We start from the raw sequence: 21,152 nt of genomic DNA on the forward strand, positions 1-21,152 counted from the left end.
GCGCCACTGCACGGACGACGCGGCGACGTACTGCCTCACGCGCAAGGGCGGCGACGACGGCGAGGCCGTCGAGCTCTGGCGCGTCGACGACGACAAGGGGCGCAGGAGCTCGGGCCCCGCGCGCGCGACGCCCTTCGCGCGGGCCTGCGCCCTGCTCTGTCTGAGAATCGCGCGGCGCGTGGAGCGCGGCGACCGCGCGCGGTGCCGGCGGCTCCTCGATCGCTGCGTCGCGCTCGCGGACGCGCGGAGCGACGCGGCCGTCGTCGCCGAGGCGCACCTCCTCGTGGCGCTGAGCCACGAGCCCGTCGACGCGCGCCTCGACGCGGCGCTCGCGACCTTCGGCGGCGACGCGCTCGGCGCGCGCGCGGCGCCGCCGTGGCGCGCGTCCGCGCCCCGCGGCGGCGGCGGCGGTTCGCCCGCGCGCGACGCGCCGGCGCCCTGCGGCGACCTCGAGGACGCTTTGAAGAGCGCGGCGACGCGGTCGGCCCTGGGCCTCGCGGCGCTCCAGCGCGCGGAGCGCCGCGCGGCGCCGCGGCGGGGCCGGGACTCCGACGACACGCCGTCGAGCGCGCGGGGCGCCTCCAAGAAACGCGACTCCGGCGCCGTCGGCGCGCGGCTCCGGCGCGCGGGCGCGGACGCGCGCCTCGGCCTCGCGGCCCTCGCCTTTTCGCGCCGGCGGCCGGCCCTCGCGCTCCGCCACCTGGCCTTGGCCTACGCCGCGGACCCCGCGGCCGCCGCGGCCCCGGCCTTCAAGCTGCGCCTCGCGCTCGTCTACGCGCTCCTGGCGGCCCGCGTCGACGCGGCGAGTCTCGACGACCACCGCGGCGACCTCGGCGACCGGCCGCCGAAGCCGCGGCGCTTCTCGGGGTCGCCGCCGCCCGCGCCGGCGCCCGTGTGGAAATCAAATCTTCAACCCGACTTCAATGTGCGTGTAATCGAACGAGTTAGACCAGACTCTTCTGCCGTGCTTCGAGAACTCGACGAGAGCAATCGATCCGTCCAAAAATCAGCCGAATCGACTTCGATTTGGCCGAGATAGAGAGTTCTGAAGTTTGGTGGGGACCCCCCAAACCAGTGGTTGATTTCCACACAGGCCGGCGCCCGACGGCAGCGACGACGACGCGCCCGCGCCGCGGCCGCCGAAGCCCGGGCCGCTTCCCGCCAAGATCCTGCGCGAGTTCCCCGTGGAGTGCTCGCCGGACGTCGAGGTCAACCTGTCGCGCGGCATCAAGGCGCTCATCTCCGCGCTCAGAGGCGGCGAGGCGCCCGCGCCCGCGCCCGCGGCCGACCGGCCGCGGCGGCGCCGCAAGGACGCGCCGGCGGACGGCAACGACCTGCGCGCCTGCGCGGCGGCGCTCGTCGCGCTCTACACGGCGCTCGGCGAGCACTACCTCGCCGTCGACCGCCTGACCAAGGCCGCGCGGCACTGGAGTCAGGGCGTCGAGCTCTTTAGAGGCCTCGGCGACGCGCGGTCCGCGGCCTGGCTCCGCGCGCGCCTCGCCTGGGCCCAGCTCAAGCTCCAGGACCGCGAGGGCGGCGCGCCGACGGCCGCGAAGCGCTACGCGAAGACGAAGGCCGCGCTGGCGGCGCTCGAGGCCGCGCTCGCGGACGTCGCCGACGAGCCCGAGTCCGGCGGCGGCGCCGGCGTCCTTCTCCCGGGCGTCGACACGTTGGGCGTCCTCGAGGCGCTCGCCGTGGCGCGGGCCGACGTCGCGCGCGAGGGCGTGCGCCTCGCGGCGGCCGCGCCGACGCCCGCGGACGCCGAGGCCGCGCTGCTCGCGGCCGCGGCCGCGGCCGAGGCCGCGGGCGCGGACGCCGTCGTCGCCGACGCGCGCTACCGCTGCGCGGCGCTCGCGGCGCGCCGCGACGGCGGGGCGACCGTGCCCGCGGACGCCGTCGCGCACTTCCGCGCGGCCGTCGCGGCGGCGGAGCGCGCGGCCTCGACGGGCGACGCGCGCGCGAACGCGCTCGAGGCGCTGTCCATGCGCGTCGACCTGGCCACCGTGCTGTTGCGGGACCCGGACGACGCGGGCCGCCGCGCCCTCGACGTCGTGCTCGGCGCCGCGGACGCGCTGGAGATCGCCGCGCGCGCGGCCGGCGGCGACGAGGCGGGCTGCGGCCCCGTCGTCTGCCGCGCGCTCCTCGACAAGCTCCAGACCGTGCTCAAGCTCCAGGTCCAGAAGGCGAGCCTCGACCAGATCCTCGCGCCGCCGCCGGACCCGGCCCACCTCGCCGCGTGGAAGGCCGCCTACGCGGCCGCGCTCCGCATGGGCGCGGACTTCGACGACGACGCGCCGCGGCTCCTCGCCCTGCTCCGGCGCACGCGCGACGAGGCGCCGACGCTCGCGCAGGACCTCGCCTAAACGCGCATGTTAGACGCCCTTCTTCCGGGGGAACGCGTCCCAGAGCTTGTCCCGGATGACGCGGTTCAGCGCCGCGATCTCGGGCGTGCACGCGTCGACGTCGCGGAGCTCGCCCTGCTCGACCCACTTCCACTCGTCGACGTCCTTGTCGAAGCTCACGGACCGCGCCGCGCGGCGGCTGAGCTTGGCCGCGAAGACGCCCGTGGCTTGTAAATCGCGCTCCAAATCCGCGTAGGGCGTCTGCAGCAGCACGAAGGACTCGCCGCCGCCCTCCGCCGGCGGCAGCAGGTCGGCGATCTCGACCCCGTCCTTACCGAGGCCCAGCTCCTCGGACAGGGCCCGCACCGCGGTCTGGCGGAACGTCTCGCCCTCCATCGCGTGCTCGCCGACGAGGGTCCAGCTCCCGGCGCAGGTCGCCATGTGGGACGCCCGCTTCGTGAGGAGCACGTCGCAGTCGTTGCGCTTCCGGTCCGCGGCGGGCCGCAGGACCGCGACGGCGACGCCGCGGTGCAGCTCGCCGGACGCGTGCGCCTCGTCGGCCGTCTTCGCGCCCGCGCCCCGGAGCTTCGTCGCGGCCAGGGGCCGCAGCTTGCCGTACTCGAAGTTCCCGTCGAAGTCGACCCAGCGCGACTTGCTGTCGAATTCGAAGATCTCCACGGGGTGCTTCGTCACCTCGTGGTGCGTCGTCTCCGACCAGGACGAAAGCCCCAGCGTGCAGAAAAAGATGGCGCCGACGAGCCCCAGGATGGCCAGCAGGCCCGTGCACCAGCACGCCCCGGGTCGCCGCGGCGCCTTCCCCTTGTCACCCATCGACGACGACGAGCGGCGCAAGCAGCAGCCCTGGTCCAGCAGCAGGAGTGGCAGGAGTCGCAGCCCCGTGTTCAAAAGTGCAACTGCTGCAACTTGCACAGGCAACAAAACCTCCTTCAGGCGGCCTGCGCCTCGTCGCGCCGCTCGTCGCGCGCTGCTCGAGCTCGTCGCGTGCGCGCAGTACTGTTTGGTCGCTCGCGCTGCTGCAGGCTCTTCAAAAGCTGGAACGATGGCCACGCCGTCATCGAAGGTCGCCGCGACCTCGTCACGGCAGCGCTGGTTTTCAAACGATGTGCTGGGCCATGTGCTCGGCTACCTCTCGCCCGAGGAGGCGTGGCAGAGCTCCGCGATTACGAAGGCGTGGCTAGAGCCGCGAGAGCGGGCGCTCCGCGGGAAGCTGCGCGTGGTTCGACGCATCGGGCCGTTCGGCTACGACGGCGGACTCACCGCGGTGCCATACGGGGAATCAGACGGGGGCGTCCTTGTCGCCGACTACGGAGCCGATTGCCTCAAAGGTTTCTCGCGGCAGGGCGACTTCATGGGCGTGGCATGCACGAAGGAGGGTTCCGAATGGGTGATCCGTACGCCAACTGCCATAGCACTGCGCAGCAGCCATAAAGAATGTTGGGTCCTCGAGAGCGACCCGTGCAGCGTCGTGCTTATGGATGCAATCACCGTAGATCGCATGATGGAGCTAGATACTTTTCGCTGTCATCCTAAAGATCTCGCGGTTGCTGGAGAGAAGCTCTTGGTGCTGTATGATTTCGATTTCAACGACTCGGATGACGAGTCTGATTCGGATGGTGGCCCCTCTGGCGGCATCTCGGTGTATGACGTCGAAACCGGTGAGTATCGGTTTCGGTTCGGATGCACCGACCCAGGCAACGTTGAGCAGACTCTGAATTGCCCCTCATCTCTCGCCGTCGGCGGTGACCTTGTTTTCGTGGCCGATCCGCATGTCAACGCTATCAAGGTTTTTAATCACGAGACAGGCGCCTTCGTGCGCATGTTGGGGGGGATCGCTGACAGCCATCTGTCGTCGATACCTCCACCCGGCGGGGAATTCCATTACCCATTCGGTGTCGCCGTGGGCCATGGACGACTGTACGTCAGCGAACAAGGAAGCCCTCGACTTCAGGTTCTGGACCTTGATGGCACACCGCTGCAGACGATCGTTTCGCCAGACGGCCAGCCCCTTGGTCGCATGTGTATTGATGATGAAAACGTCTGGTGTCTCGGCTCGGAAGAAGGTCCGACGTATGGCCACATATTCGCACCGTTCTTATTGGACCCGGCGGTTGCCTTGGCCAGGTGCCGCGCGAGGGCCAAGCTGCCCGAGGCCGCACGTCGCAAGCAGGCCGAGGAGGCCGCGCGTCTCGAGCGAGCCGAAAAGGCAACGCGTGAGTTCGTCCTTGCACACAGCGACCTTGTGGAGGGCACCGCCGCCTTCAACGCCGCCGTCATCGCCGCACGCGAGTTTGCGAAGACGTCGCGCGACTTCAAGGGGACGACGTAGTAGTAAACACGCTGCAGCGGACTAGAAGATTAGGGCGGCTTCTCCCAGAGGGACACGGTGCCGTCGTGGGACGCGACGAGGACGTCGGCCTGGCGCGGGTGCCACGCGAGGGACGTCGCCGCGGCTTTGTGCGCGCCGGCGAGGTCCGCGGCGACCGTCGCCTCGACGAGGCGCCAGACCTTGGGCGCCCCGTCCTCGGAGCCCGACGCGAGGTGCGCGTCGTTGTGGGAGAAGGTGCACTCGAGCGCGTACTTGCAGTGCGCGTGGCCCGTGTACAGATTGAGCTGCGCGCCGCTGTCGAGCTCGAGGAGCCGCGCGGACGAGTCGAGGCACGACGCGGCGACGCAGGCGCCGTCGCGGCTCAGCGCCACGGACGTCACGGGCACGCCGAGCGCGTCCTCGTGCACGCGGCCCTTGCGCAGGTCGAAGGTGCGCACGGTGCCGTCGACGGACGCGGCGACCAACCCGCGCTCGGGCGCCGCGCCGCGGCCGTTGGGCCGCTTCGGGCCCGCCGCGTCTTTGCGCGCCGCGACGGCGATCGCCGTCACGCTGTCCTTGAAGTCCTCGACGGTCTGGAGCGCGCGTCGCGACTGCGACCGCAGGTCCCAGAGCTTGACCGTCTGGTCGTAGGACCCCGTCGCCAGGACGCAGTGGCCCGGCCCGCAGAAGGCGGCGCAGTTGACGCGGGACGTGTGGCCCTCGAGGCGCCGGGCGACGGCGCCCGTGGCCACGTCCCAGACGAACGCCGTCGCGTCGCCGCCGACGGACGCGATGCGCGCCGAGTCGTCGGCGACGGCGACGCTCGACACCTCCTTGCTGTGGGGGCCCTCGTAGGTCTTGATGAGCAGGGCGCCCGTCGTCGGCGCCTCGCGCTTCGGGTTCCAGAGCTTGACGCTCCGGTCCGCGCCGCAGGTCACGGCGTAGGTGCCGTCCTTCGTGTAGCGCGCGCAGAGCACGGCGCCCACGTGGCCGCGCAGCGTGCGCGTGTGGGCCAGGTCCATGGCGCGGCAGCGAGCGAACGGCGCGCCGGTTTTTATCTGTTGCAAGCTCTCACAAGCGAGCGCCCATTGCGCCGGCAGTGCGCGCGAGTCGATGGTGCACTGCAAGGTGCGGTCGCAGCCCATTAGTTGCCGTTTAGCTCGAGCGGCTCTCTCACACGATGGTCGCGCTGGGCCTGGCCCGGCGGCAGCGCGCCGCCAAGTTGCGTCGCCTGCAAAAGCAGGAACTGGAGAAGCGCGCGACGGCGCGGCTCGGCGCCGCCGACGGCGCCGTCTACGTCGCGGCCGTGTCGCGCTTCCCCGGCGCCGGGCAGCCCCTGGGCCGCGGCGAGGCCTGGTCGTCGACGCGCGCGTCGAGCGAGGTCCCCGCGCCGCCGGCGCCGGCGCCGGCGTCGCTCTGGGCCCGCGCGCGGGCCGCGTGGCTCGACTCTCGGACCGCGTCGCGGCGGCCGCCGCGGGAGATCGCGCGGAGCAAGGCCGCGGGCGTGCTCGCCGCCGTCGTCGTCGTCGCCCTGGGCTTCCACGGCGCCGTCGCGAGGCTCCGCGACGCGCCCCACCTCGCCGCGCCCGACGAGGCGCGCTTCGACGCCTACGGCCGCTACGTCGCCGCGGAGGCGCCCGAGACCGCGCGGTCCGCGTTCTCGCCGTCGCTCCTCATGGTCGCCGGGAGCCGGAAGTCGGGCGCGACCTACGTGCGCCAGCTCCTCCTCGACAACCTCTACGTCGCGCCCCTCGACGCGCGGGACCACGACCACCACCTCGAGCCCGCGATGGCCGCCGCGCGCGAAGCCGCGCGCGTCGCGGCCGCGGCGAACCCGCCGCGCGACGACCCCGGCGCGCTCCTCGAGGGTCTTTTGCGACCCGGCTCCGCCGCGGCGCGGTCGACGCTCGTCGTCTTCGTCGCCAAGGACCCCTACGCCTGGGTCGCGTCGTCCGCGCGGCGGCCGCACCCCGACGACGCGAAAGTCCGCGGCGGCTCGCGCGAGTCCGAGGCCCACGTGAAGCACCTCCTCCACGCGCGCGCCCGGGCCGCGCGCGGGGCCCTGGCCCTGCGCGACTCCCTCGCGGCCGACGGCGCCGCGGTCGAAGTCGTCGCCTACGAAGACGCGCTGCGCGACCCGGAGGCGCTCGTGTCGCGGCTCGCGGCGGCCTACGGCCTCGGCCGCCGGCGCGGGGGGCACCTCCAGCTCACGCACCACCTCACGAACGACGCCGGCGGCGCGCCGGGCGCCGCGCCGTCGCTCCAGCGCCGCGCGCGCCTCGCGTCGAGCGGCTTGTTCGTGCGCAAGGCCTACTACCTCGACCGCGACTACGTCGCCGACCTCGGCCGCAACGCGCACCACGCGATCCGCACGCACCTCGACGCGGCGGCCGAGGCGGCCCTCGGCCTCCACGACGGCGTCGGCGACTCGCGCCGCGACGCGCGAAGAGCGCGGCGGCGGAAACGCCACCTCGTGGCCCTGCTCCGGACCCTCGACAAGCTCGTCATGCCCGTCGTCGGCGGCTGCCTCGCCCTCCTCCTCGGCGTCTCCGCCTTCGTCTTCTGGCGCCTCCGCGGCGAGGAGCCCGCCTCGGACGGCGCCGCGGAGACCCCGGAGCCGCGGCCACCGTCGCGAGACACGCGGCGGCCGCCAGAGCTCCCGCCGCCGCCGACAGCCGCGGACCTCGCCATCGACCGCGCGCGCCGTGCGCAGCGCGACGAGCTGCGCTGGGTCACGGACCGCGGCGCGCGAGCGGTGCCGGCGGCGCGGAAGGACGTCGCCGCCGCCGCCGCACCGCCAGTCTCGAGCTACGCGGCCATGTGGGGAGAGCCCGATTTCAACACCGCCGACGATTCCACGGACTCCGACGAAGAGGAGTTCGACGTCCTCGACGATCCGAGCTCCGAGAGCAGCGACTCGGATTTCTATGACTAAGATGTGCTGGCCTTCCGCGACGCCGGCGCGAAGAAGCGCAAGCGCAAGGCCGCCGGCCAGGCGACGACCCTCGACGGCTGGCTCGCCAAGGACCAGGCGAAGAAGCGCCGCATCATCACCATCTCCCGACGACTCCGACGACGACTCCTACAAGTCCGACTCCGACGACTCCGCCTTCGGCGCCTAGGCGTCGATACCCACGCCCGCGCCTCGCCAGCCATCGTCGGCTCCAGTCCGTCGCCTCCCCGGCGCCCGCGCGCGCGCGTAACGCGCCGCGTCTTCGTCGAGGACGAGTGGGCGCGCGCGGCCGCGGCGCGCGAGTCGGCGCGGCAGTTCGTCGAGGACGAGTGGCACGGACGAGGCGCCCCACGCGTAGGCGAAGGCTGCGTTTCTTAGCGTTTTCTCCCGCGGGCGTAGCGCGCGTGGAAAGCCGCTCGTGACCGTGTGTTGAGCCCCGTCGTAATCTAGACGGGGGTAGTCCAAGGGCGGTAGCTCACGCCAAAGATGCGGGCTTTCCGCACCGCGGACAGATGCGGAGCTCGCGCGCGCACGTCGAGCAGGAGACGCAGCAGTTGCACGACAGCGCGACGTCGCGCCGGCGCGTCCGGCAGATCAGGCACGGGCGCTGCAGGTCATCGAAGAGGTCGCGCTCGCGCGTCTCCGTTCGCACGCGGCCGAGCGCGTCTTCGAGTAGGTGCCCGAGCGCGCGCTCCTTCGCGAAATCGTCGGCGAGGACCTCCGCGTGCGCGAGGCGCGAACCCGTTCCGATGCTCGCGCGGGGGAACCGTCGGTGCACTTGTTCCGACGCGACCATCGTGTAGCTGAATGGCTCGAGCTCGTCGCGAGCGTCGTTCTCCAACCCCAGGTCTGCGGCGGTCTTGAGCCAACGTCGCTCCGCACACTTTGCCAAGGTGTCCATGTTTGAGATGTGAGGTCGCCGGTGCGGGGGCTGATGAAATAGTTAGTCGTTCAACATGAAGATTTTGTTGAACTTCAATCATCAAGTTGAAGCTACAAATCCCTGGAACTTGAAGAAACTAGTACAACGTGCTCCTTGGCGCCCGCCGGCCGCAGCCGCAATGACACCGAAGCGCCACTGGCGCCGCCTTGTCCGAAATTCGGGCATTGTGGCCGGTTTTGAGAAAAAAATTCTCCGATGACCGTCAAAATTTGTACTGCGCGCGCGGCCGCACGCGTCCGTAGGCGCACTAGGACGCCCAAAAAAAACCTCGCCCCGCCCCCAAATCTAGTCTAGTTAGTCGGCATGGTGTCTACCCTAGTTAAAATAATTGCCCTTTGGTGGGACCCACCTTTCAAATTCAATCAAGAGTGTGGGACGGCGAGAGCGTGGGCGCCGCCGTGGGGGCGGCCGTCGGGCTGGTCGTGGGAGCCGAAGATGGCGAGAGCGTGGGCGCCTCGGTCGGCGCCGCCGTGGGGGCGGCCGTCGGGCTGGTCGTGGGAGCCGCGGTCGGCGAGAGCGTGGGCGCCTCGGTCGGCGCCGCCGTGGGGGCGGCCGTCGGGCTGGTCGTGGGAGCCGAGGACGGCGAGAGCGTGGGCGCCTCGGTGGGGGCGGCCGTCGGGCTGGTCGTGGGAGCCGAAGATGGCGAGAGCGTGATCGTGGGTGCTTCGGTGGGCGCCGCCGTGGGGGCGGCCGTCGGGCTGGTCGTGGGAGCCGAGGACGGCGCGGCCGTCGGGTTCGCGGACGGCGCGGGCGTCGGCTTCGAGGACGGCGCGGGCGTCGGCTTCGAGGACGGCGCGGGCGTCGGCTTCGAGGACGGCGAGGCCGACGGCTTCGAGGACGGCGCGGGCGTCGGCTTCGCGGACGGCGCGGGCGACGGCTTGGCGGACGGCGACGCCGACGGCTTGGCGGACGGTTCGGGCGCGACCTCGAAGGCGACGGTCGTCGACGTCTCGCCGACGACGGCCTCCTCCTCGTCGGCCGAGGTCGTCGTGGTCGTCGCCGCGGGCTGGTGGTCGGCGCACGCCTCCGGGCAGGCCTCGTGGGCCGCGCGCCCGTCCTCGCCGACGATGCCGCAGCGGCGCGCGGGGTTGCGCTCGACGTTGTGGCAGGTCTTGATCTTGCCCTTCGTGTTGAAGGTCCAGACGGCGGGCGCCTCCGTGCACGCCTCGCAGCACGCCTGCTTGCCCGTGACGCCGAGCGAGCCCGTCTTCTTGCACCGCTTGAGCACCTTGCCCTTCCAGTGGTTGGGATGGTGAAGCTTGCGGCCCGCGAGCCGAGCGCAGTCGTTCGAGGGGTTCCTGCCCCAGTGCCACGTCGGGTCGTCGCCGCAGCAGACGCCGCACGCCGCGGGGCACGCGTCGCGCGCGAGCACGCCGTCGGCGCCCGCCTTGCCGCAGCGGCCCGGCCGCGCGCGCACCCAGAGGCAGTCCTTCTTGTTGCGCCCCTTGTAGCGCCAGGACGTGGAGTCGGTGCCGGGGCACGCGGGGAGCGCGTTGGCGGCGAAGGCGACGAGCACGAACTTGAGGAGATGATGCATGACCTACGAGCGGGTTCGTCGTGGACGCCCGGCCTGAGGTCGTCGTGCGCGCGCGCGCGGACGTCGTGGGGCGCGCGGATTTCGCGGGCCCGCTCGGCTCCGCCGCGAAGGACGTCGGTCGATCGAAGATCGAAGTCGGTTCGCCGAACGAGCGGAGCCGCGAGGCCCCCGGGGGGGAGGGGATGTAGCGAAGTGGCCCTCGCCGCCCCCCGGGCCGACGACGACCGCGCCCCGGGGGATGACGCCCCCCCCCGGGGGGCGGAACGGGCGAAATGGTGGTCGTGGCGAACGTTTTGATTGGGGCGTCGCGCGCGTCGCGAAAACGGCGCGTAAAAGCGGGGCGTTTCTTTCGGGGGACGTATTGGGACACCGGGAGGCCACGAGAGAGGTACGAGGTCTAGTGAGAGGTGTGGCGGGCGTGCGCACGTCGATTTTGAGTCGACGCAACGTGCGCACGCTGCACGAACCAGAGGTAACCAGGCTCGAGCCACGAGACGGGGGCCACGGCAGGCTCGGGCTCCGGCACGGTAAATGCGCTCCGGGCACGCGGCCCGGCACGGGCCCGGCACTCGGCACGGGCCCCCGGGCACGGGCCGGGCACGGGCCACGCGGCCCGGCACGGGCCCGGCATTCGGCACGGGCCCCGGGCACGGGCCGGGCACGGGCCGGGGAGGCCCGGCACCGGGCCCGGCACGGGGCCCTGGGCACGGGCCGGGGCCAGTTGCCTCCATCTCACGGTAGGTCTTACTACCAAGACCCCGCGACGACGGCGACGCAGCCGTTGGCCTCGCTGCAGGGGAAGTACACGTAGCCGCACGTCTTCGACTCGCAGGCCGTCGTCGTGATGGGGCGGTAGGCCTTCTCGAAGAACGCGCCGCGGCCGTTCTTCTTGAGGAGCTTCTCGTAGGCCTTCTCCGACGTCTTGTAGAAGTCCTGGGCCGCCGGGTCGGCGACGAAGGCCCGCGGCGACGCGTCGAGGACCTCGACGACGTAGGACTTGTCCTTGCCGTAGACGCCGGACGCCTCCATGAGGCGCATGGCCTCGAGCGCGACCGCGCGCTCGTCGGCGTCGCGCGTCCAGACGACGGGCCGGTACGCGGCGCCCGTCTCCGTCGCGTCGGCGGGGAACTGGTCGACGCGCGTCGGGTCGACGTTGCGCAGGTACGTGCCCACGAGGAGCTTGTAGGTGCACTTCGCGGGGTTGTAGGTCACGCGGACCGCGCGCGTCGCGGCGTCGTCGTCGAGCCGGCCGACCTCGACGCTCTTCACGCCTTTGTATTTGATCTCGTCGAACCACGGCTGCAGGAAGATGGGATTGCCGCCGCTGAAGATGGCCTCGCGCGGCTCCTCGGCGGCCGCGAGGTGCGGCGCCAGCGGCAGCGCCGCGACGCCGCCGAGGAGCGCGCGCCGCGACGCGGCCGCTCGTCGACCGCTCGGTCGCATCGCGGCGGCCAGGCCGATGCACGCGACGATGAGCGCTCGCATGCTAGAAGAAGGGGACGGCGCCGCGCTCGGCGACGACGACGGCGCGGCGGACGGAGCCGCTCTGGGAGAGGAGGACGGCGCCGCGCTGGGCGTCGACGGCGCGGCGGGCGGAGCGCGAGGGCGCTCGAGCTCTCCGTCTCAAGGTGCCGTCAATCATGCCACAAACGAAACCGGCGGCCTCCCAGCGCTCCACGACGCCACCAGCACCACTGTTCCCGCCATGCTCAAGCCCAAGTCCCGGCTCCTGAAGCGCACGAAGGCGTCGCCGTCGGCGGCCGCCGCGCCGCCGCCGCCGCCGGACTCGAGCTACGAGAAGGCGCTGCAGATCGACCGCAGCCACCTCGAGGGCCAGGTGCGCCACTTCGAGCGCGAGGTGCGGTCCATGCGGCTCCAGCTCGCGGAGAAGGACGAGGCTCTGGGCGCCTCCCAGGCCCGCGAGGCCGCGTCGCTCCAGACCCTCGAGTCGCTGCGCGCGCGGCTCGCCGCGTACCAGGGCGTCCGCGAGCTCACGGAGGCGACGGAGACGGCGAACGGGAGCCTGCGCGGCCAGCTCAGGGACGCCTACGAGGCGTCGGCGCGGTCCAAGAGCGAGCTCGACGCGACGGCGGCCCTGCTGGGCCAGTCCTGCGACGAGGCCGCGCGCGCGCGCGACGCCGCGGAGCGGCTGTCCGTCGAGCTCGCGCGGTGCGACGGCGAGCGGCGCGAGGCCGAGGACGCGCTCCGGCGCGCGGCCGAGGACGTCGCCGCGTCCAGGGTGCTGCTCGGGGACACGGAGCAGCGCCTGCGGTCGGCGTCGCGCGAGGCCGACGGGCTCCGCGCGCGGTGCCTCGACCTCGAGCGCGCGCGCGCCGAGGCCGCGGCGGCCGAGGACCACGCGCGCGGGGAGACGCTCGCCGCGCGGCGGGCCTGCGACGTCGCCGAGGCCGACGCGCGGGCCGCGCGGGACCGGGCCTGGGCGCACCACCTCAAGGTCGCGGAGACGAAGGCGCTCGGCGTCGACCTCCAGCGGCTCGTGCGGCTCCTCGCGTCGACGCGCGAGTACCGCGCGTTCGGCGCCCTCTGGCGCGACAGCGACGTCGACGTCGGCGGCGGCGACGCCTTCCCCGGGGGCTGCTCCTACGTCGGGCCCGGCGCGGCCGCGCCGTTCGCGGACGACGACGCGCCCGACGACGCGCCGTCCGCGTGGCGCGACGCGCCGCGCGACCCGCCGCCGTCCGCGGAGGACCTCGAGCGCGAGTGGAGCGCCTTCGCGGCCCTGGCCGAGGCCCACGGCGCCAACGGCGACCCCGTCGTGCCCCACCGCGAGGACGCGCTCTGGGCGCCGCGCCGCGCGGTGCTCGCCGCGCGCGACTTCCACCAGACGCACGTGCCCGCGGTGCCCTTCGAGGTCATCCGCGAGTTCCTCCAGAAGACGAACGCCGCCTGGCTCGCGCGCGAGCGGTCCCACTGCGCGCGGCTCCACGCGGCCTTCCAGGCGCGACTCCCGGGCGGGACGCGGGCGCGACGTTCCCGACGCCTCTCTCGTTTCGGCTGATCTTTGGACGAGCGATCGTCTCTCGGAGCGCCTTCGAAGCGTGGGCGCTTTTTCTTCTGGAACGCGCGCGCGCGGCACGCTCACTTCGAGGCGACGTCGCGTCGCCCCGTCCCAGGCGCGCATCGACGACATGTTCCGCAAGACGCAGCACGGCATGCCCTACGACAAGGTCGTCGCCCACCGCGAGAACGCCAAGTTACGGGACGAGCTCAAGAAGGCCCGGGCCAAGCACCTCAAGGGGCGGCCGAAGAAGCCCGTGAGCCGCAAGTTCCCGGACGCGCCGCGCCGCTGGTTCTCCGACATGCGCTCCGCGGCGCGCGACGAGCTCCTCACCGCGTCGCTCAACGCCGTCGAGAAGATCGCCCAGGACCGCCTCAGCGACCGCTCGCCGTCGCCCACGGGGCGAGCGCCGCCCGACTACTCGTCCCGCGGGCCCTACTCGTCCCGCGCGTTCCTCGCGTGAGACGCCCGCGGCGCCATCGGCCGCCGCCCGCGGTACGGCGCGGCCGTAAATCGAAGTTTATGTCGTCCCCCGGCACCACGGCGGCATCTCGTAGAGCACGTCGGTCCGCGCGACGTACTTCGTCCCCGCGTCCACGAGCGCGCCCTCGTGGAGCGGCGAGAACGGGTGGTGGCCGTGCAGGAAGCAGAGCACGGATCCCTTCTTCGGCGCGACGCCGGACACCTCGCCGCCAAGGGCGAACTTCGTCTCGCCGCCCGCGAAGTCGTCGTTGAGGTAGATCAGGAACGACAGCCACGAGTGGCGCCGGCCGTCGTGGAGGTCCTGGACGAGCGCGCCGTCTGTATCGAGGCCGCTGCCCGGCCAGCCGCCGTCCTTGTGCCAGCCGAAGACGTCGTTCTCGCCGTAGCGGTAGAGCCGCCATCGCCGGTTGAGGCCCGCCACGGGGCCCAGGGAGAAGTCGACGCCGTCGCGCGTCTGCAGGTCGATCGTCGGCGGCAGCAGGCGCTTCGCCCGTGCGAAGACCGCGTCGTTCAGCGCGTCGTCGACGATCCACGTGACGTTGGCGTTCCTTCGGACGGCTTCGACCGTGGCGGCGCGACACGGGCGCAGCGACGCGGGCGCGTCCGACGCGTAGCCCATAGCCTCGCTCATCTCTATGATCTCATCGCACTCGTCGTCGCGCAGCACGCTGTCGAGCACGAAGATGCCCTCGGCGAAATCGCGCCGCGTCACGCGGCCGGGGCCCTCGGCGCGCAGCGACACGGCGCCGGCCTTCGTCGCGAAGATGGGGAGGTCGCGCTGCACGGACCCGGATTGGCGCGCGACGATCCAGAACGGCTTCTCCGTCTCGCAGGGAGCTGCGGCCGTGCTTGCGAACTGCATGGCATGATGGTCACCATCGGAGGGCAGCCATGCCCCCTTGTGCAGAGCAAATGCAGTTCAAATTCGCAACGTTGAATATCTGTTGAATCAAACGGTTTGGAGGGCTGCGATCTCCGTCGTCACCAAGTGCGCCGCCGTCCCGCGCGACGCGGCCGGCGTCGCCGCCGCGACCTTCATCCCGCGGGACGCGGCCGGCGCCGCCGTCGCGACCTTCATCCCGCGCGACGCGGCCGGCGTCGTCGCGGCCTTCGTCCGCGGCGGCTACTAGCGCTGCGACGGCACTCGCCTAACGCCGCCCCCCCTAGCGCCGGCGCGACTTGCCGCCCTTCTTCTTGCCCGCGCGGCGCTCGGCGCGGTTCGGCTTGTCGTCGGCGGGGTTGAGCTTGGCGCGGACCGCGTCCGCGGGCGCGGCGGCGGCCGCGTCGTCCTCCGTGGGCACGACGGGCGTCGGGGGCGCGAGGTCGGGCCGGGGCACGAGGCCGTCGACGTCGAGGGAGAGGAAGGCGATGGCGGCGTTGCGGTAGACCTTGGCGGAGAGCTTCGTGAAGAGCTCGTTGGACTGGATCGTCCACTCCTGGAAGGGGTCCTTCTGGGAGTAGGACTGGAAGCCGACGTTCTCGCGGAGGAACTCGAGGTCGCGCAGGTGCTGCTGCCAGGCGGCGTCGAACTCGCGCATGACGTAGAAGCGCATGAGCATCGCCGGCAGGTCGTCCTCGCCGACGCCCTTCTTCTCGACCGCCGCGACCTGGTCCGCGAGGCCCGCGCGCGCGGCGCCCACGAGGGCCGCCTCGGCGGCCTCGGCGTCCTCGCTCCCCGTCAGACCCGCGGCGGCGGCGTCGATGGGCGCCGCCGCCGCGGGGTACATGCGCCGCAGCACGTCGCCCGCGGCCGCGTACGCGGACCCGAAGTCGCCGTCGGCGCCCAGGCCCAGCGTCGCGTTCGCCACCGTGTCCGCGGCCGTGTCCGCCACGTATTGGCCCATGAGCGCCTCGACGGTGGGCCGGTCCGCCGTGAGCACCTGCTGGCGGCGGTTGTAGAAGACGCGGCGCTGGACGTCGACGATCTTGTCGTAGCGGACGAGGTTCGTGCGCATCTCGCGGTAGTAGGTCTCGACCTTCTCCTGGATCGTCGCCAGCGACTTGGAGAGCAGGTCCGACTGGAGCGGCTCGCCGTCGTCGCCGGCGATGTCGAAGGCGAAGGCGAGCTGCTGCATCTTGTCCGCGCCGAAGACGTTGAACATCTTGTCCTCGAGCGAGATCGCGTAGCACGACGCGCCCGCGTCGCCCTGGCGGCCGCTGCGGCCCCGGAGCTGGTTGTCGATGCGCACGGACTCGTGGCGCTCCGTGCCCAGCACGGCGAGCCCGCCGAGCGCGCGGACCTCCGCGCGCTCCGCGTCGACGACCTCGCCGAACGCGGCCCGCACGGCGTCGTACGCGGCGCGGCACGCGGCGAGGCCCGGCGAGCCCGCCGCCGTCAGCGACGACGCCGGCGCCGACGCGACGGCGACGAACTCGTCGATGCGGTCCAGCGCCGCGCCCGCGGCGACCTCCGTGCCGTTCGCAACGTCGCCGAAGATCGCGGCCCGGAGCTCGCCCGCGGCGGCGGCCGCCGCGGCCTCGAGCGCGCCGTCCACGGCGTCCCCGAGGTCCGCCACGGGGTAGAGCCCCGGCTCGACGGCGACGAGCGGGCCCAGGCGGCCGTCGACCGCGGGCGCGAGCGCCTCGCGGAGCTTCAGCTTCGCCGTCAGCGCCGCGTTGCCGCCGAGGAGGATGTCCGTGCCGCGGCCCGCCATGTTCGTCGCGATGGTCACGGCGCCCCGGCGGCCCGCCTGGCTCACGATCTCCGACTCCTTGCGCGCGAGCTTCGGGTTCGCGTTGAGCACGCGGTGGGGCACGCCCTCGTTCGCGAGGAGCTGCGACACCAGCGTCGCGTCCTCGATGGACGTCGTGCCGCAGAGCACGGGCTGGCCGCTCGCGTGGCGCCGCTTCACGTCCCGGAGCACGTAGCGGAACTTGTCGAGCTTGGACTTGAACACTAGATCGCCGCCGTCCTCGCGGCGGAGCGGCTTCGCCGTCGGCACCTTGAGCACGTCCAAGCCGTACGTGTCGCCGAGCTCCTTGGCCTCGGACTTGGCCGTGCCCGTCATGCCGCTGAGCGTCGGGTAGAGGAGGAAGAGGGACTGGTAGGTGATGGACGCGACCGTGACCTGCTCGGGCTTGACCTCGACCTTTTCCTTGGCCTCGACGGCCTGGTGGAGGCCGCCGTTCCAGCGGCGGCCCTCCATGACGCGGCCCGTGAACTCGTCGACGATCTTGAGCTCGCCCTTGTCGACGATGTAGTCGCGCTCCTTGAAGTAGAGCTCCTTGGCGTTGAGCGCCGGGAAGACGTACGCGGCCCACTTGGTTTCCGCGCCGTACAGCCCGAGCGGGTCGTCCGCGACGCCTAAAAGGTCCGCGACGGTCTCGTAGCCGCCGTCCGTGAGCGTCACGCGCCGCGCCTTGTAGTCGACCTCGTAGTCGCGGCCCCGCTCGAGGTAGTTGACGGCCAACGTCGCGGCCTCGTACTTGGCCGGCGCGTCGCCGTCGCCCTCGCCCGAGATGATCAAAGGCGTCCGCGCCTCGTCGACGAGGATCGAGTCGGCCTCGTCGACGATGGCGAAGTGGAGGGGCCGCTGCGTGACCGTGAGCTCGGGCGTCTCGTAGGCGAGGTGGTCCCGCAGGTAGTCGAAGCCCAGCTCGTTGTTCGTCACGTACGTCACGTCGGCCGCGTAGGCGGCCTGCCTTTGTTCGCTCGTCGACTCCGACTGGACGACGCCCACGGTCAGCCCCAAAAAGTCGAAGAGGGGCTGGAGCGTCTCGGCGTCGCGGCGCGCGAGGTAGTCGTTGACCGTGATGACGTGGCAGCCCTTGCCGTCGAGCGACCGGAGGTAGAGCGGCAGCGTCGCCACTAAAGTTTTGCCCTCGCCCGTCGCCATCTCCGCGAGCTTGCCCTCGTGGAGCGCCATGCCGCCGACGAGCTGCACGTCGTAGTGGCGCAGCTTCAGCGCGCGCGTCGACGCCTCCCGGCAGGCCGCGAAGGCCTCGGGCAGCAGGTCGTCGAGCGACGCGCCGCCGCTCCGGCGGCGCCTCAACTCGTCCGTGAAGCCCCGCAGCTCCTCGTCGCTTTTCGCGGCCATGGCGCCGGCGAGGGCCTCGATCTCGGCGACGCGGTCCGCGTAGCCGCTCACCTCGCGGGCTTTTTTGAGCCAGCCGGGCTCGCGGCTCATCGTCGCCGGATCGCTCTTGAAGATGGAATCGAGGTCGAAGGTCGGGAACGTCGGGAGCTCGAGCATGCGCACGGGGGTGTGCGCCCGGCGCGCGCGCGATCCCGGGAGCGCCGGCGGCGCGACGAGCGCCGACGCCGTCGCCAGCAGAGCAAGCACTTGCATCATCGCGAAGCTGGGAGATCTGACTCAAGTGCGCGACGATGTCGCCGATGCCTGCACGATGCTGCGGCGCCGTGCTGAGGCGACGCGCTTGTTGCGTCGGTGTCCGCACCGCCGCCTGAGCGCTCGTCCTGCCCGTTCTCCGCCGCGCGCTTCGGCCCGTCCTCAAGCCGCGCCACCACCGCTTCGGCCCGGGCGCGCGTCGCCCGGGCCGGAGCGCCGCTCGGCACCATCGATACCATGCTCGCGATGCTGTCGTCGTCCGGGGCGCGGTCGGCGTCGGAGCCGGCGGACGCCGCCGGCGCCTACGCGACGTGGCACGTCGTCGCCGAGTCCTGCGCCGTGCGCGAGGCGGCGGAGGCGAGCGCGCGCGTCGTCGCGACGCTGGGCCGCGGCGGGAGCCTCAGCGTCGACGAGCGGAGCTCGGTGCCGGACCGGTCCGCGGCCGCGGGCGCGCAGCCGCCGCTCGCGGCGGCCGTCGCGCGGCGCCAGTGCAAGGGCTTCCTCTGGCTCCGCGTGCGCGGGCCGACGAGCGGCTGGTCCCTCGCGAGCGAGTGCTGCGTCGGCGACTACGCGCGGCTGGGCGCGGCGTGGCGCTACGTCGTCGTCTGCCGCGACGGCGCGTTCGTGCGGCGGGGCCTGGAGCTGGCGAGCTCCCACCTCTACACGCTCCAGCGCGACGCGGTCTTCGAGGTGCGCGAGCGGCGCGTCAACGAGCAGGGCCTCGCGCGGCTCCGGACGGACGACGGCTGGATCTCCGAGGACCTGAACCCGCTGAGCGGCCAGCGCGGGCCCATCGCGTCGCCGCTGCCCGTCGCGTCGCCCCTGACCTACCGCGTGGTGCTGCGGGACGGCGCCGTCGTGCGCGAGACCGTGGAGCTGTCGAGCGCCATCGTCCACGTCGTGCCGTGCGGCGCGACGGTCGAGGTCGGCGACAAGCAGTTCAGCGACCACCCGGCGCAGCACTGCGTGCCGCGGCTCCGGCTCACGGCGCCCGTGCACGGCTGGGTCTCCCAGCGCCTGAACCGCGAGCCCCCGGACGACCTCGAGGTCGTCGAGCTCGTCGGCGTCGCGCCGGCGGCCGCGGCGCCGCCCGCGGCGCCGGGCCCGCCGCCGCCGCAGCGCGCGGGCGCGGCGCTCCGGCCCCGGAGCGGCGGCGGCCGCAAGGCGCCGCCGGCCGTCGCGCCGGAGAAGGTCGGCGACGCCATCAACGCCGAGACGCTCTGCGTCGTCTGCCTCTCGGCCGCGCGCAACGCGACGTTCGTCCACGGCGAGACGGGCCACATCGCCTGCTGCCTCGAGTGCGCGCGCGCGCTGCGCGCGCGGGGGGACTCGTGCCCCGTCTGCCGCACGCCCATCGACCTCGTCATCCAGCACTTCTGGGCCTAGGACCCGAAAACCCTCCGACTTACGCTTCTTGTTGCCTTTCAAGGTCGACTGCACAAACGGCGGGGTATCTCGGGGCAGCTTTTTGAACGTCGACGATGGCGTCGGCGCCCGTGGCCCAGACGCCCGAGCCCCAGGAGGCGTCCGACGGCGAGCGGGCGTCGCTCAAGGAGAAGAAGCTGCGCCTGAGCCAGCGCTGGGAGGCCGTCGTCCGGAGCGACGACGCCAAGGCGGACCAGCGCCGCCGGTCGTCGCGCCTCGTCGTCACCTCCGCGGCGCGCCAGGGCGTCAAGGAGGTCGCGAGCGGCTTCGGCACGCTGGGCCCGCCGCCGCGCTGGCTCAAGCCCCTCGTCGAGGCCGGCGCGAACTGCGACGAGCTCGTCGCCGCCCTCGAGGCCCACGACCGCGAACTCGCGAGCACGCCGACGAAGGCGCGCGACGCCGAGGACGAGGCGCGCGGCGCGACGTGGCTCGCGGGCCTCCGGTCCGCGGCCCTCGAGACGGGCCGCGCCGAGGCCGAGTTCGGCGACGTCGTCGTGTCCGTGCGGCGGCGGCGCCGCGGCGGCTCCGCGCCGCCGGGCGCCGCCGGCGGCTCGCGGCCGCCGACGCCGCCGACGCCGCCCAAGGCCCTCGACTTCTCCGCCGCCGTGCGCGAGGAGGACGCGCCGCCCGCCGTGACGCCCGAGTCGGCGTCCCGGGGCGCGGCGCCGGACCCGCCGGACGCGGTGACGCCCGAGCCCGCGGCCGCGGACGACAACGCCGCCCCCGCGGCCGCGCCGGCGGCGGCGGCGGACGAGGGCGCGCCGGCGGAGGCCGACGACGACCTCGCCGGCGCCTGGGACGACGTCGCGGCGGGCGACGCGTGGGCCGGCCGCCTCACGCCGTCCTTCGACGACGGCGACGCGGACGACGACGCGACGGACGCGGAGCCGGAGCGGCCGGCGACGCCGCCGACGGGCCTCGCGTCGCCCGCGCCGCCCGCGGACGAAGCGGTGTCGCCCCGGGGGCCCGGCCGCCTCCTCCAATGCTGGATGGGCTGCGGCGGCCCCTTCGACTTCCTCAAGCGCGGCAGCCCGACGCCGACGCGGGGCGCCACGCCCGCCTCGCGCGCAAGCACGCCGCCCGTCGACTACGACGCCGGCGCCGTCGCCGACCACTGGAGCTGAAGGTGGGTTCAATAATCACTGCATCATTACTGCAAGTTGACCCTCTTTTTATCGAGTCGAGCTGGTCGCTGAGGAGCGCTGCGCTCGCGCGCTGGTCGCTGCGCGCTGCGAGTAGCCATGCCGAAGAAGTCCAAGAAGAAGGCAAGCTTCATCCCCGACGGCTTTAATCCTACGAACTTCATTCCCGCCGGCTTCAAGCCGCCGGCGCCGGCGCCCGCGCCGGCGCGCAAGTCGGGCTACAGCTGCGACTACTCGCGCTTCGACGACGTGCTCAGCGACGACAGCGACGCCGAGCGCCAGGCCCTGGCGAAGCCCGAGGCCCTGCGGCGCGGCGGCGCCGCGCGCGGCGGCGGCGGCGACGTCGCCGCGCTCGAGCGCGAGCTCGGGCACCACGTGTCTACGCTCTCCGCGCGCGAGGCGTCGTCGGCCGCGGCGGCCGCGCGCAGGGAGATGGCCCTGCTCGAGAAGCGCCTCGCCGTCGAGGCCACCGTCGAGAAGGCGCGCGCCGCGCGCCGCGCCGACGACGCGCGCGCGGGCATCGAGGCCGCGAAAGCCGAGCTCGCGGCCGCGCGTCGGGAGGCCGAGGCCGCGCGCGAGTCCGCGGCGGCCGCGGCGAAGCGCGCCGGCGCGACTGAGCGGGACCTCGACGCGGCGCAGCGCGACGCCGCCGCCGCGCGGGCGAGGGCCGAGGAGGCGTCGCGCGACCTGTCC

General features: G+C 73.1%; 5 protein-coding genes across 5 annotated transcripts in view; 3 read left to right on the forward strand and 2 right to left on the reverse strand.

Moving 5' to 3' along the window:
- The window catches only part of AURANDRAFT_65786 (hypothetical protein), a gene marked incomplete at both ends in the record, with an annotated part of 3,042 nt that extends 679 nt beyond the window's left edge, over positions 1-2,363 (forward strand). Inside the window, 2 exons of the mRNA XM_009040810.1 lie at positions 106-894; positions 1,094-2,363. Of these exons, the coding sequence (XP_009039058.1) occupies positions 106-894; positions 1,094-2,363 (2,059 nt within the window). The remainder of the gene's footprint in view (positions 1-105; positions 895-1,093) is intronic.
- A 2,355-nt stretch (positions 2,364-4,718) lies between these two features.
- AURANDRAFT_65787 (hypothetical protein) lies at positions 4,719-5,690 on the reverse strand (the record flags this gene model as incomplete). The annotated part of the gene is made up of 1 exon (XM_009040953.1): positions 4,719-5,690. One exon carries the CDS (start codon positions 5,688-5,690, stop codon positions 4,719-4,721), a length of 972 nt encoding a protein of 323 aa, XP_009039201.1.
- A 158-nt stretch (positions 5,691-5,848) lies between these two features.
- AURANDRAFT_65788 (hypothetical protein) lies at positions 5,849-7,603 on the forward strand (the record flags this gene model as incomplete). The annotated part of the gene is made up of 1 exon (XM_009040811.1): positions 5,849-7,603. One exon carries the CDS (start codon positions 5,849-5,851, stop codon positions 7,601-7,603), a length of 1,755 nt encoding a protein of 584 aa, XP_009039059.1.
- A 5,054-nt stretch (positions 7,604-12,657) lies between these two features.
- Positions 12,658-17,730, reverse strand: AURANDRAFT_29609 (hypothetical protein; the record flags this gene model as incomplete). The annotated part of the gene is made up of 2 exons (XM_009040952.1): positions 12,658-12,696; positions 14,905-17,730. Coding segments are annotated over 2 exons (2,865 nt in total), but the record flags the coding sequence as incomplete, so codon positions are not given.
- Positions 17,731-19,373: 1,643 nt separating this feature from the next.
- On the forward strand, positions 19,374-20,441 carry AURANDRAFT_65791 (hypothetical protein; the record flags this gene model as incomplete). Its single annotated transcript, XM_009040812.1, has 1 exon — positions 19,374-20,441. One exon carries the CDS (start codon positions 19,374-19,376, stop codon positions 20,439-20,441), a length of 1,068 nt encoding a protein of 355 aa, XP_009039060.1.
- Positions 20,442-21,152: the final 711 nt, after the last annotated feature.

This window comes from Aureococcus anophagefferens (assembly GCF_000186865.1).
Source record: "Aureococcus anophagefferens unplaced genomic scaffold AURANscaffold_17, whole genome shotgun sequence".
Lineage (NCBI taxonomy): Eukaryota > Pelagophyceae > Pelagomonadales > Pelagomonadaceae > Aureococcus > Aureococcus anophagefferens.